The sequence below is a fragment of the Scyliorhinus canicula genome, chromosome 12 (assembly GCF_902713615.1).
Source record: "Scyliorhinus canicula chromosome 12, sScyCan1.1, whole genome shotgun sequence".
Classification (NCBI taxonomy): domain Eukaryota; kingdom Metazoa; phylum Chordata; class Chondrichthyes; order Carcharhiniformes; family Scyliorhinidae; genus Scyliorhinus; species Scyliorhinus canicula.
This window is the reverse complement of record NC_052157.1, coordinates 124842536-124858588: the sequence shown is the minus strand read 5'-3', so window position 1 is coordinate 124858588 and position 16053 is coordinate 124842536. Positions and strand designations below refer to the sequence as shown.

Here is a 16053-nt window from a genome sequence, read left to right as displayed (position 1 = left end):
CCATTGTTGGATTTGTCACTGAAAAGCAGCACAGTACTGTTTCAGAATACTAATGAAGATAGAGTTGAACATCTAAAGAGGATATAATGTACATAAATTGTTTAGCATTTTAACAGTTTAGTAATCACTGAACAGCACTATAATAAAGCACTATAGAAGACAGATTAATGATTGTTTGCTAATGCAAGTGTTCAATTACAAAAGTAGTGTGTTGCTTGTCCAAAGATGACATGACTGGACAGGAATATTGATTCTGGTTGCTCCTGTTACAAATTCATTTCAAATAGATGCCATTGATGTGTTGCTATTTTTTTTTAAGTTGCCACAAAACTTCCATCAGAAAGCTACTTTGGTGCCAATGTGTGTACTAATTTATTTATTTATTTTAAATAATATTTAGAGCCCCAATTCATTTTTTCCAATTAAGGGGCAATTTAGTGTGGCCATCTTTGGGTTGTGGGGGTTTTAATATTACCACAACAGGTAATATCAAACCTGGGACCTCGGCGCCGTGAGGCAGCAATGCTCACCACTGCGCCACCGTGCTGCCCTTGTATGTACTAATTTAGGAGTATTATTTTAAACGTATCACCAATGACAATTAACATTATTTGTATTTTGCTATTCCATCTTAATATTTATTTTACAACCCATATAAACTGAGGATCAGAAAATTAAAAAACAATTGGCTCCAATTTTGCAATTGTACAATCAATTTCATTAATCTATTGGATGTCGCCTTGAAAACTGCTGGGATTGCAACACTGAGACTGCTGAAGTGAACCAAAGTGGTTAGCTACTTAACAATGAGTGTATGCAAACAAAAAACTAAATAGAACTTAGTTAGGAATTAAGTTAGTGTAGTTGTGAGTGTCCTTAAAAATGTTTAAAAGTCTGATCATCAAATTAGTTCCAATCTCAGGTACTGTGATTGTTTAAATGACTTTGCTTCATTTCTTCTCATTTTATAGAAAAATCATGGGAGCCCCTTCCATTCAAATAAACAAATACATGAGAATGAGGTTGAAAACCCCCAATTTCTCAGTATGTATTCTCCGTAGTTACAATTATAAATTATATTTTACACTTATCATTAATTATTTAACATGGAAACCTTAATCAGAACTCGATAATGAATTTAATGTTTACTTCATTTTAAATAAAATTTGATTTGGGAATTTCAATACCATGATCAGAATTTCAGTTCGACACAAGTTTAGTGTTTAGTGCAAATGTTTAAAACACCTGTGCCACACTCCTTTATACTTCTAGGCTGACATTAATTCATTTATTTTCAGGAGGTTAACACTAGTTTAAAACTTGGGCACAAAGGAACTATCGGCATTAAGTATTTGGATGTAGAATTTAGCAAGCAAAGTTTACACCGTCATATTCCCAACCTTTAAAATTGCTTATGTTCAAAATGGAACATTTTGATTGAGTTGGAACCAAATAAAATGCACCAAGTCACTAGGAATTCAATACCTGCACTCAAAGAAAATATTAGACATTATATACTATTAGAAAACCCTAGACGTTTAATGGGACTACATTTGCCAGGATAACTTCAGAGGCAGCCTGACAGCATTACATTTCTTCAAACTTCAGTCAGCAATGAACAGTATGCTGATAAATCCAATAAAAAAAGATACATTTCTTCACTAAGAATGGCTAGACTGTGTAACTTGCTACCACAGGAAATGACTGAAATGAACAGGGTTGAGGCTTTGAAAAGGAAACAAGAGGAGTGAAAAGGAAACATAAAGGCATGCTGAAAGACTGAGATGAGGCAGATGGAATGGAAGGTGGACTGGTGTGGAATCACCAGCACGGACTAGTTTGGCTGAATAGCTTAGTTCTGAGCTGTAATTCTAAGCAGTGTGCATGAACTTGTTGCTCAGTATGTTTCTTCAAACTGTCATCAGCAATCCTCAATCAGGATCTTTTATCATTAAAGGTGGAAACCACATTTGAACCACATCATGAGGAAATGACTTGCAGTCTTTCACTTTTTTCTATTATCCTACATTTAATGAATTTACACTCCACTACAAACAACATTAAAAACCAATTTGGATTGCATCAAGTGTGATGTGCATGTTCACAGTACCAATACAGTGAGGATACCAATCTGCAAGCACTGTAAACACTTCCTATCAATTAATATAAATTATAAAGTACAAGTTCATCTCCCATATAATTGCTAATGGTGATTCAGAGATGCATGGCTTCATAATAAAAAGGACCATTGTCAACAAAATGCGATGGAGAAAGGTTTATAGGATGATTCTGGCTGACCTCTGACTGTTTCCAGCAATTTCCGTTTGTGCTTCATATTGCCAGCATGTGTTTTTTTGCTTTTAAATATTATGTTAAATACTATTCATTTTGAGTTAAGAAATTTCTTCTCTGGCAGCACTCCTTTCTGAATGGGAAAAGAATCCTTAACTAGAGGAGCTAGAGAAATGAGAAGGCATTCATTCCTCTGTGCCTGGATGGGACATACTGCTGGAGCCATCATATCAATCCTGAAGCTGTTATAGGGGGAAGAAGTCCAGGCTTTTAGACAAGACTCGGTGCTCGCACACCCAAATACTAAAAATTATAACCAAAATTCTGCCAGTGACAATAAAATTTGTTTAAATTTTTTTTAAAACATCATGCAATAATGGCATATGGTAATGCTTTTCTGCCAACCGACTAATATTCTGACTTACTTTAACTTCAATGAAGTCAGGTTTCCCGATCTCAATCAGGTCAGCGTAAGATCGAAGTTCATCCACATTCCAGGCCTTTACCAAAGTTAGTCTATATACCGTGCGCTGCTTCTGCAAGATAACAAATGAAGAATATAATTTAAAGCACAGTATTTTCTATCAGATTCCTGCATGAAAAAGTATTTCTTCTCTATATTTCACTTTGAAGAAATTATTTCTGTCATGTCATATAGTGCCAAACAATTCTATGGGAATGCTCACATACAAATCTTAGTAAAAGATTTATAAAATAATATTTCTTTAATTTATTCAAGGGCTTTGGGCTTCGCTGGCTAGGGTGACATTTATTGCCCATCCCTAATTGCCCTTGAGAAGGTGGCTTCTTGAACTGCAGCAGTCCATGTGGTGTAGATACACCCACTGTGTTGTTACGGAGGGAGTTCCAGGATTTTGACCCAACGACAGTGATGGAACGGTGATATGTTTCTAAATCAGGATGGCTTGATGGGGGGCTTTCAGTTAGTAATATTACCAGGTACCTGCTGCCCTTGTCCTTCTAGATGTTATTGGGCAAGGGTTTGGAAGGTGCTGTCTATGGAGCCTTGGTGAGTTCCTGCAGTGCATCTTGTAGATGGTACACACTGCTGCCACTGTGTGTCGGTGATGGAGGAAGTTAATGTTTGTGAATGGGGTGCCAATCAAGCATGCTGCTTTGTTATGGATGATGTCGAGCAAGTGGGGGGTATTCCAGCACTCTCCTGACATGCCTTGTAGATTGTGGACAGGCTTTGGGGAGTTAGGTAGTGAGTTATTCGCTGCATTGTTCTTAGCCTCTGATGTACTCTTGTAGCCACAGTATATTTACGGCTGTTCCAGTTTAATTTCTGGTCAATGGTAACCCTCAGGACACTGATAATGGATGATTCAATGATTCAATGCCAGTGAATGTTAAGGGTCCATGGTTAGATTCTCATTTGGAGATGGCCATTGCCTGCCGGTTGCGTGGCGTGAATGTTACTTGCCATTTCTCAGCCAAAGCCTGGATCTTGTCCAGGTCTTGTTGAATTCGGACATGGACTGCTTCAGTGTCTGAGGAGTCACGAATAGAGCTGAACATTGTGCAGTCATCAGTGAACATCCCATTTCTGACTTATTATGGAAGGAAGGTCATTGATGAAGTCGCTGAAGATGGTTTATCCTCAGACACTACCTTGAGGAAGTCCTGCAGAAATGCCCTGGAGCTGAGATGACTGATCTCCAACAACCACAATCATATTCCTTTGTGTCAGGTATGACTCCAAACAGTGAGTTTTCCCCTGATTCCTATTGACTAATCCTTTGCCAGGGCCCTTTAATGCTAAGTCAAATGCAGCCTTCATGACAAGGGCAGTTATTCTCACATCGGTCAGGATTCTCCCTGACGCAGCGGGGCCAGAGGTCCCGGCATAGCGGAGTGGCGCCAACCACTCCGGCGCGGGCTTCCCAAAAGGTGCGGAATTCTCCGCACCTTTGGGGCTAGGCCCACGCCGGAGTGGCTGGCACCACGCCGACTGGCGCCACAACCGGCGCCAACGGCCCTTGACGCCCGCCGGCTGGCGTCGGGGTTGGCCGAAAGGCCTTCGCCGGTTTGCGCATGCACCGGTGCGTCAGCTGCCGCTGACATCACCACCGGCGCATGCGCGGTAGGGGGGTTCTCTTTCGCATCCGCCATGGTGGAGGCCGTGGCAGCGGCGGAAGAAAAAGAGTGTCCCCACGGCACTGGCCCGCCCGCCGATCGGTGGGCCCCGATCGCGGGCCTGGCCACTGTGGGGGCATCTCCCAGGGTGTCCGATTGCCCCGCTCTCTCCCCCCCCCTCCAGGGGCCCGCTCGCGCCGCCAATCCCGCCGCCACCAGAGGTGGTTGAAACCACAGCGGCAGAATTGGCCTCTCAGCTGCAGGACTTAGGCCCATTGCGGGCCGGAGAATCGCCGCAGGGGGCACGCCGATCGGCGTGGAGGGCAGGCCGTTCGGCGCGGCGCGATTCCCGCCCCAGCCAATTCCTGGGTGGCGGAGAATTCCGGCCACGGTGGGGGCGGGATTTTCGCCGGCCCTGGGAGATTCTCTGACCCTGCGGGGGGTTGGAGAATTTCGCCCCTCGTCTCAAGAGTTAATTTCTTTTGTCCATGTTTGAATCAAGGCAGTAATGAGGTCAGGAGCTGACCGGCCATGGAATAATCCCAATCTCAGCGTCAAGCACTGTTGATGACCTCATCCATCGCTTTGCTGATGATGGCGAGTAGCTGATGGACAGTATTTGCCAGGTTGGATTTATCCTATTTTTTGTGCACATGACATACCTGGGCAATTTTTCATGTGGTTGGGTAGATCCCAGTGTTGTTGTTAAACTGGAACAGCTTAGCGAGGGTCACAGCAAGTGCTGGAGCAGAAGTGCTCAGCACTATTGTCGACATGTTATCAAGCCTCATTGCCTTTGCAGTATTCAGTGCCTTCAGCTGTTTCTTGATATGATGTGGTGTGAATCAAGTTGTATGGAGACTGGCTTATTTAGTTATGCCATTGGCATGGTGGTACAGTGGTTAGCACCAGGTTCAATTCCAACATTAGGTGACTGTCAATGACTACCTTTTGGTGGCCTTGACATCTATCATTATGAAGTGCTTCGAGAGGTTGGTCGTGAACATCAACTACTCCATACTCCCAGAATGCCTTGATCCACTGCAATACGCATACCGCCACAAACGGTCCATAACAGACACCACCTCCATGGCCATACACTCATCCTTGGAGCATCTCGACAACAAGGACTCCTACATCAGACTCCTATTCGTTGACTACAGCTCCGCCTTCAATACCATAATCCCAGCCAAGGTCATATCAAAACTCCAAAACCTCTAGGACTTCGACTCTTCCCTCTGCAACTGGATCCTCGACTTCCTGACACATAGACCACAATCAGTAAGGATAAACAACACCTCCTCCATGATAGTCCTCAATACCAGGGTCCCGCAAGGCTGTGTACTTAGCCCCCTACTATATTCCTTATACACTCACAACTGTGTGGCAAAATTTGGCTTCAACTCCATCTATACGTTTGCTGATGACATGATAGTAGTGGGTCGGAGCTCAAACAACGATGAATCAGAGTACAGGAGGGAGAGAGAGAGAACCTTGTGGTGCGCTGTAACAACAATCTCTCTCACTAAATCAACAAAACTAAGGAGCTGATCATCGACTTCAGGAAGCAAAGTGTTGTATACACCCCTGTCTGCATCAATGGTTCCAACGTGGAGATGGTTGACAGCTTCAGATTTCTCAGTGAGCTCATCACCGACAATCTGTCCTGGTCCACCCATGTTGCCGCTACGACCAAGAAAGCACAAAAGCGCCTATACTTCCTCTTGAAACTATGAAAGTTCGGCATGGAAAGCATCTGGCTGCATCACAGCCTTGCATGGCAACTGCTTAGCCCAAGACCATAAGAAACTACAGAGATTTGTGAACACAGCCCAGTCCATCATGCAAAACCGCCTCCCATCATTGACTCAGTCAACACCCCCCCCCCCCCCCCCCCCCCCCCCCACTGCCTTGGGAAAGCAGGCAGCATAATCAAAGACCCCTCCCACCCAGGCTATTCTCTCTTCTAATTTCATCGGGCAGGAGATGCAAAAGTCTGAGAACCTGCAAAGAATAGGCTAAAAGCCAGTTGAAAGATGGCCCAGGTTGCATGTCTGTGTGCGCTCTGTGAGAACAATTGCTAGAAGTATTGACACAGAAGTAAAAGCCAGCGAACACACCCATAGTGCCCCAGCAAATAGCCATTTTGCAGGAATATCTCTCTCAGTTGGACTGTGGAAATCAGCCCAGTCAGCAACGACTGCAGTTGAAAAGTGAACAGGAGAGCTTCTCCGCCACACTACGTAACACTGGTGTCGCAAAACCCACCATTCGCCTGCTGAAATCAACTCTACTGAAACCTCGAAACAAATTATTTGCCAACTGAAGTCAACTCTACTGGAATCTCAAATGGCAAGGCTTAACCCTCTAATCTGTATGAACGTATATACATATGTTTTACCATTTTCGTGCCTTTAGTAATTAACAAACTCACTCCATCTTTGACTCAAAGAAAGCCCGGTTAAATTGGCTCCAATTAAAACACAAATATTGGTTCTGGGAAAAAGGTATCTACGAAAAGGGATCCTTTCTAGATTAAGTCTTGTTGCAACCAACAGAGGAACATGAATAGAGACAGGGAGCCAGTTCATCTCTCCTCATCCGGGACTGCAGCAATTTGGGAGTATCCCAGCTGGATGGTGATAAATCGAGGGGTCTCGCCTGGATCAACAATTTTGGGACCATCACCTCTTGTTGAGTCAGAGCAAATCTCGTACTGTTGCCAGGGAGAGAGACAGAATTGGTGGCTGGGGAACAAAGCTTCAGTCTTCCCAATATTTAATTGGTCGAAATTATTGCTCATTTGATCTCGGATAAGTGTTTCGATAATTTAGCAACAGCGACAGAGTCGTGAGAGGTAATGGTGAGGTAGAGCTGGGTGTCAGATCCTTGGGGTACACAAGAAATACAATGGATCAAATAGATAAGAATGGAACCTGCTGAAAGCTGTCCTCTCAGCTGGATGACAGTGGAGAGGAGTTGAAGGAGGATGGTGTGATCAACTGAGTTAAAGGCAGCAGGCAGGTCAACGGCAAGGAAGGATAGTTTATCTTCGTCACAGTCACACAGGATGTCATTTGTAACTGTGATAAAAGCCATTTTTGGTACTGTAGCAGGGGTGAAAACCTGATTGGAAGGTTTCAAATGTGGAATTCGGGGAAAACGTAAACAAATTTGGCAGGAGACACAACATTCAAGGGCTTTGAGGAGGAAAGGAAGCTTGGAGATGGGACAGCCAGGCGGTGGGGTCAACGGTTGGTTTTTTGAGAAGGGTGATGGCAGCTGATTTAAATGAGAGAGGAACAACATCTGAGGACAGAGATCTCCTTACAATACAAAGGGATGAGGAGTTCCGCAGTTGGGTGGTCAGCAGTTGAGTGGAAAAGTGTCAAGGGAACAGGACGTGACAAGATGATCTTGGAGATGGCATGAGGGAAGATCATTGATGAAGAGGAGTTAAGGCTTGGGTGGTAGGAAACCTCAACCGGTGGGATCGTGAAAAAAGGTTGGAACAGAGGTAGTTGATTGGTTGATCTTGATCTTAGAGAGATTGGAGTTCATGAACTCCTTGCACACTGTTGACGCTCACCTCCCAAAGAGTAGACGGGGGAGGGGTTTAAGATGATGTTTTGCAGTAGAGAAAAGACAGGTTTATGTTTGCATTCCAGAATGAGGGAGCAGAGAAGAGGAATGCAACTGGGGGGAATGACCAGGGTGAGAGAGAGTAATGTGTGCCAATTTGTTCTCCATATTTAAGGATGGATGTACTTGCATGAGAGGCAGTAGAGTGAAGGTTCCTAGAACCTGGAATTAATATTTTTCTAGGAAGAGAGGCTCTCGATAAATTGGGCCTATATTCTCAGGAGGTTAACAGAAAGAGGTTAACAGAAAGAGGTGGTCTCATTGAAACATACAAGCTTCATAGGGGCTTGACAGGGTTGACACAGCAATTATTGCCGCAGGGTTTGGAATTGAGAACTGGGGGCAGTGGGCACAATCTCAGGATAAGGTGTCGATCATTTAGGAATGAGAAGAGGAGAAATTTCTTCACTCAAAGGTTGCGAATCTTTGGAATTCTATACTCCAGAGGGCTGTGAATGCTCCATCATTGACTATATTTAAGGCTAGGATAATTAGGTTTTTGGTCTTTCTGGAAATCAATGGATATGGGGAGCAGGCAGGAAAGTGGAGGGGAAGACCAAAACCAGCCATGATTGTACTGAATGAAGGAGCAGGCTCAATGGGCTGTATGGTGTACACCTATCTTGCAAAATGGTTTTATAGGGGCTAGGGTATTAGAGGCAGAGGAGAGGATACGGTTGAGCAGATCAGTAGCTGCAGAAATTCTGTGCCGAACAGAGGGTCAAGCTTTAAAAAATGCAGCTGTTTAAGTTAAGGGTCTGGGAGTTGACAAGATCATAAGCGATAGCAAGTGGGATTTAATTCAGTGGAAGATGTGGGGAGAGTTTTTAATATGTTGGAGTTGACAGCTCAGGAGGACTGTAAAAACATTGGAGAAATGAGACTTGGGTGTTTGCCAAGAAAATATGGATGACGAGTTTCAATGTTGGTAATATAAGTGGCGATCAAGGTGATGTTGTAATGTTGCAAAGCGATGCTCTTGATGGTGGATAGAATACAAGGTGTGAAGCTCAGCTCAGACAATTCACACCTCTATGTTTGTATAGTCGGGTTTAAGGGAGCTAGCCTTCAGCGAGAACGATGGAATTAGGAACTAAGGTTCACAGCTTTTGGAAGCAAACAAATAGGGTGAATTCTGTCTTTAGATACAATACTGCAGAAAGATCCAACTTATCCACGACAAAGGTAGCCAGATGTGGTGGCCCGATCGTGAGCAGATAAGCTGGTTGGGCCTGGGGAAAATACTTGTGCTTTTCTTGGCCCACAACAGGCATTTAACCTTTTTTTTAAATTGCTGGGCATCCCTCCACATGCTAAAAATAAAAGTGCAGCTACAATGATGGTGGTGGGCGGCACGGAGATTCCGTGGTTAGCAGTGCTGCCGCAGGACCCGGATTCAATCCCAGCCCCGGGTCACTGTCCGTGTGGAGTTTGCACATTTACCCCGTGTCTGTGTAGGTCTCACCCCCAAAACCCAAAGATGTGCAATGTAGGTGAATTGGCTATGCTAAATTGCCCCTTAATTGGAAAAAATGAATTGGGTACCCTTAATTAATGGGGAAAATATAAAATGATAGTGGTATGCTATAATTTATTAGAACAGTATCAGAAAAGTAAATTAGGGCAAAGCAAAACTGTCCTGAGGGGGTCTCAATTCAATGAAAGCAGTTGAATGGTCACCTCCCACGTTGAAATCTGCTTCTAAGTTACATACATTCAGCATATGTCGTAAGTTTAAAAAGCAACAATCAATACTCAGTTATGATCCTACATCACTCATTCAAAAGGGCAGAAATCTTGGCAGGAGTGGAGGTGGTTTTTTATTTTCTTTTGCAAGTAATCAAATCAGCTATACAAAAACATTTTATCTGCAGACTCTCCAGTTATGCCATAACTCACGGATTAAATTTCCATATTAAACAGTCATAAATATTTTAACAGCCAGAGTATTCCATTAGAGATATTTGATAACTTTTTGGCGGAACCTCTGCATTTTCCAGAAAATTCTTACCCATCCCATGCCCAGTAGTACTTGATTTATTCTACTCTAGACCAAGCTCTGCTCACCTAGTTAGTGCTGTTGTTCCAGTGTCCCTAGACCCAACACATTGAATTCAAAATCCTCTTTGTTTTCAAGTCTGTCCCATCCACCTTTGCAACATCTTACAGCCATATAGCATGCAGTATGAAAGGAACTGTTGCTGCATGGATAGGTTGGTATATACAGATATAAAATACATATAAATAAATGATCCGGACTTTGATTTTCTCGGAAATCAAGGGATTTGGAGAGCCGGCAGGAAACTGGAGTTGAGGCTGAAGGTCAGCCATGGTCATATTGAATGGTGAAGGAGGCTCGCAGGACTATTTGGTCTACTTCTACCCCTAATTCTCATGTTATGATGGGATAATACATGACCAAAATGTGTAGATGACAAAAAAATAGAGAGCACTTACCTATATAAAGGACTGCAAGTATATTATTTAGAAAAAAGTGAGCTGAACCATGGGAAGAATATGAAGAAGCATATAAAACTAGATAGTAAAATTTTAATAACAAGTAAAGGAGCTAACAAGTACCGGGTTTCAGATTCATGCATCTTTAACAATGGAAGAACAAGTCAGTAAAACTGTTACAAATGTAAATTGGGATCTAATGTTTATGGGCAGGAACAAAATCAAACAGATAGAGTTAAATAGTGCTCCTCAGAAGAGGCAGTGGTGTAGTGGTATTGTCACTGAACTAGTAATTCAGATACCCAGAGTAATGCTCTGGGGACTGGGAATTCAAATTTCACCATCTGCCACAGTGGGATTTGAACAATACCACTATGCCACTGCCTCCAAAAGATTTATTCACCCAGAGAGTGGTGGAACAGCAATACAGTGGTTAGCTCTGGTGTCTCACAGCACCAGTGACCCGGGTTCGATTCCAGCCTTGGGTGAACGTGTGGTTTGCATGTTCTCCCCGTGTCAGTGTGGGTTTCCTCTGGGTGCTCCAGCTTCTTCCCACAATCCAAAGATGTGTAGGTTAGATGGATTGGCCATGCTAAATTCCCCTTAGTGTCCAAAAGTGTGCAGGTTAGGTGGATTGGAAATGATCAATGAGCAGGTTACAGGAATAGGATGGGGGGAGCGGACCTAGGTGCAATGCTCTTTTGGAGGGTCAATGCAGATTCAATGGGCCAAATAGCCTCCTTCTGGACTGTAGGGGTTCTATGGAATTCTCTATCATAGAAAGCAGTTGAGCATAGAAAACATTGTATGCTTTCTAGGAGTTAGATATACCTGTTTGGGATAAAGGGGTCAAAGGATACAGGGGGAAAGCGGGTACAGATTACTTATTTGGATGATCAGCCATGATCATGATGAATAACAGACCCGGCAATTTGGAAATCTTTTTTCCATTTTTATATATTTATAAATGGCTGCTTTGCCTATGTTTGCACGCAGTTTTTTTTTACAAATATATATTGTGTAACTTTTGGTGGCGCAGTGGTTATCACCGTGAACCTCCGTGTGGCGTTTGCACATTCTCCCCGTGTCTGCGTGGATCTCACCCCTACAACCCAAAAAGATGTGCAGGATAGGTGAATTGGCCATGCTAAATTGCCCCTTAATTGAAAAAAAAAATTGGGTACTGTAGAAGTCAGGTATTTTAAATACACTTAATATAGGTAAGAAGACTGTTTAAGACAGAAATATTAAATCCTAGTTTTAAAATGAAAGAAATATACAACTTCCAAACTCAGACATGTGTTTGGGAAAAACAGAACCACTGATAAAAACATCACATTCTTTCAAGGGCAGCAGCAAATCCCATGGGTTTTAAGGTGATATAATCAAAGGACCCATTGTTTTGAATTCTGGCCACTTGTGATAACAGCCTGAACCACATTCCATAATGTATGCAAGCTGAAACATTTTAAACTGTGTCAAAATACAGTTTCATTTATATTTTCGAAATAATAGCATGATGAGATGACTAACGTCTCAATTGTTGCAGATAAGCAACAATTGGAAGTGGCGTTGCATTGGGAGGATGGACGGCTTTTTATCAAATCAAATGTGTTTTGAATATAGCTTAAACCAATTAGGATTATATTGGGGTGTGATCGGATCGCTTAAGACAGATATCAAAGAGTATATCCATGGATAATTTGGCCACCATTTTAGACTAGAGACAAGAGACTAGAAGACAAGAAGAAAGACAGAAAGACACAGAGAGAAAGAGACAGGAAAGAGACAAAGAGAACAAGACAGAAAGAGAGAGAGTAAAGGAAGAGAATTAGAAAAGAGTTCTGTATTCCTATTTCATTTTCATACTTTGACTTCAGCCTTTGACTTTTAAAGTTGTGTTCAGGCTATTGTCTCAGAAGATAATTCCTGTGATTCTTTGAAGAAAATCAAATTGTCTACAAACTACCTTTTACTAGAGGCAAGAAGACGACAAGTCAGAAAGGCAAGAAGACAGACAAGTCAGAGAGACGAGAGAAAAGACAACAAGACAGAAAGTCAGAAAGACAGACAGAAAGACACAGAGAGAAAGAGACAGGAAAGAGACAAAGAGAACAAGACAGAAAGAGAGAGAGAGAGAGAGAGTAAAGGAAGAGAATTAGAAAAGAGTTCTGTATTCCTATTTCATTTTCATACTTTGACTTCAGCCTTTAACTTTTAAAGTTGTGTTCAGGCTATTGTCTCAGAAGATAATTCCTGTGATTCTTTGAAGAAAATCAAATTGTCTACAAACTACCTTTTAAATCATTTTCAAGTTGTAACCAATGAACTTCAATAAAACAATTCTTATTTGCACCTGACAAGTTTTTAACTTGAATTTCTACTGAGTTTCAGCAATGTCTCACCAACAACCGGCAACCGTAAATTAAATAAAACTGGATCAAATCATAAGATACTTCAGGTACTCTAAATTGATGAGAAACGTGTAACTTTGGTTTTTATAGAAAATAAAACAGCTGAACTGCACGGAAGCGAAGAATTCAATGTTTATAAAAATGGATCTGAAGCCCACTGCTACATTTTACTGGTAGACTTTCCAATTAACTCCAGTTTGTACTGACATTGATTTGGGAACTCTTAAATTGGCCCATAAAGCTCCAATTCAGCATCCATATTTCAGCTCCAATCGGACCTTCGACTTTATAAGAGCCAGTGTTTTCAGAAGACTTTCAAGATACTTGATACAGCATTTATATACATTAAAACTCCAGGAAGCTAAATTCGTCCTGGACAGTGGAGTAAGTGGGGCAGTATCAGATCCATCGGTAGTTATATAAAGCGGTGTTTTTCAAACCTTTTTCTCAGGACACATTTTTACCAACCGGCTATCCTCCGGGACCCACACCAGCCGATCTTCACGACCCATGCCGGCCGACCTCCACGACCCACTATTTTCACTTACCTTTAATGTGACAGGTCAACCTGCTTGGTCCTCACGATCTCACTTGCTTTGTATTTTCAATGTTACATGTCTGACAATGATTTCAGCTGATAATTTAAGATCGCACAGCATCATGTTGAAAAAAATAAAGGTTTGTCCTTGAACTCGCCGTGCTTAGTCTTCAAATGTCTTTGAAGTTTTGAGGGTTTTAAACTTTAATTTGCCAGTGCTTACCTACATATAACATACATGAACTTTGAATCCTGATTTGCAGTGGCACAATTAATAACCCGTACCTCAAGTAATCATCTTTATAATCATCTTTATGCTGCTTTGTTCCTGTTATCAGCTTCTTCTTCATTGGTTGTTCACCAGAGGACCTGGAGTTCACACCAGCTCTGTTGGTGGTTGTAAAATGGAGGAATCTCTCTCACGCCCAGAACACATGACACGTGTCAGCGTACAGACAGCGTGACCTGCTCTCTGCGCCCCTTCCGGTTGGAGGACTCCATTGTTTTTTTTTTAAACTGGCCCTGGACAGCACACTGATGTCAAGAGGGGGCGGGCCACACCACTGGGCTCTGGGCCTGCGCACTGCTTGATCCGACCCGGGTTCGCAGCAACTATGAAGCAGCAGTGCTAACCACTGCGCCACCGTACTGCCTAGCTGGCATTTTAAAATCCGGTCGCAGCCGTCCGGCGTTCCTCCTGCAATCGGGAACACTGCGACCGACCGCCGCGACCCTCCTAAAACTTGCCCACCACCCACCTGCGGGTTGCAACCCGGAGTTTGAAAATCCCTGATGCAAGGCATTTGATATTCGGTTCCAATGCCAAAGACAAATTGCTATCCTTCTTATTCATGTATTTGAATCACACTAAAATAAGGCCAGATTATTTGTATACCGTCAGTTGTGTGATCAAATCGTTTGAATATTATGACTATTTTGTGCGAATGATAAAGTTCATAATCTTTTTTGAAAATAAATTTAGAGTACCCAATTAATTTTTTCCAATTAAGGGGCAATTTAGCGTGCCCAACCCACCTGGCCTGCACATCTTTTGAGTTGTGGGGGCAAAACCCATGCAAACACGGGAAGAATGTGCAAACTCCACATGGACAGTGACCCAGAGCCGGGATCGAACCTGGGACCTCGGCGCCGTGAAGCAGCAAGGCTAACCCACTGCGTCACCACGCTGCCCTAAAGTTTATAATCAACGGGAGAGTTACAGTTTTTAAATCCAGTATTTATTACAATTTTGAGTGTGTTTTTGATCAAGTACTTATTTTTCAGGTACATCAGAAAGAGATTTATCAGGTTATTAATGGTGACCTTGCAAGACTGGGAACAAATTTACCTGATGATTTATATTCAGTACAAATATCATTTGCCAATGTTCCAGTTTTCAGTATTCTAATATTTATTAAATTTATCTATAATATATTGAAGGTCTTCCACATGACATTTACTTGCACAGGTTACTCTTGTTTCCCAAGTCATGAATATTGAGCAATGCTTTTGAGATACCATTTATGATGCAAAGAGACAGACAGATAAATAGAGACAGAGAATAATTAGATACAGAAAAACACACACACAGCTGGTATACATGGTATGCAATATTTTTTTAAAAAGAGTTGAGGGTAAGGTATTAAAAGAAAAAGAAAAAACAGTTGTTTGCAGCTTTCAGGGAATAAAAGACAGAATCTGGAATTTGATTCCCAATAGAAATCTCAGAATACCATGCAATAAAAAGGGAATTTGTCTTATTCAGTCACAGTACCATAATCCCTTTGATAATGAATTGTCCAAACAGCACATCCTCTAACTCACATTTCAGAATAGCTTGACTAGATTAATTCACTGAATTATCTTGTGTCTTTTAATATTTCCCTTAAAGTTTATATTGCAAGGATACAGCCTGCCTCAGAAGGCTTACTTTTCACTGGTTATTTTTTCTCCAAAATAGTTGGGGGAAGTTACTATCTATGCATTCCGAGTATATTCAGTTTGCAGCATTCCTCAGGGACATCAGTATGAGCCTGTGCTTTTGTGCTTTGAAGTCTGCCATGTCTTGTGAGGATTTCTTTACAGTGAGTGCTAAAGCTTTTGGAAAACAAATGTGTCGCAACTAGCAATTATAGACTATTTGACCAAGTAGGAAGTTGTGGTTTATATTTGTTCCCGATGGCCCGGTCCAGGATTTCTAAGTGTTAATTCCCAAAAGTCCAATTTATGCTCTGTCACCTTGACAAAGAGGTGCCATATATAAAAGGGCATCAGTACACCAATAGCTCACCAAGGAATTAAAAGCCAGCCATTGAAAGTGCTACCCATAACAATCTGGAACAATAGGCTTTTCACTACCTCAACATCTGTTGGGAGTGGTAGGATAAACTATGCTTCTGGATATGCATGGGCTGCATTGGTAGGAACCTTCCTTTGGCAGTGAGTAGCCAAATTAATTAACAATCGTACAGGCTACCACACAGGCAAGGAGAGAACTAAACTGCTAAGCTTCGATCCAGAGAGGCTAGAAAAGAGAAAAAGTTGCTTGTTCAAGGTCAGTTAGTAAGTTTGGCTGTGAGAAACAGACAAGCCCAGGCCAGTTTTTATAAA

At 42.2% G+C, this 16053-nt stretch overlaps 1 protein-coding gene across 1 annotated transcript in view; it reads right to left on the bottom strand.

The window, feature by feature from the left end:
• Positions 1-16053, bottom strand: part of tyw1 (tRNA-yW synthesizing protein 1 homolog (S. cerevisiae)) — a 154524-nt gene that overhangs the window by 27398 nt on the left and 111073 nt on the right. Inside the window, exon 14 of the mRNA XM_038814048.1 lies at positions 2718-2828. Coding sequence (XP_038669976.1) covers positions 2718-2828 — 111 coding nt within the window. The remainder of the gene's footprint in view (positions 1-2717; positions 2829-16053) is intronic.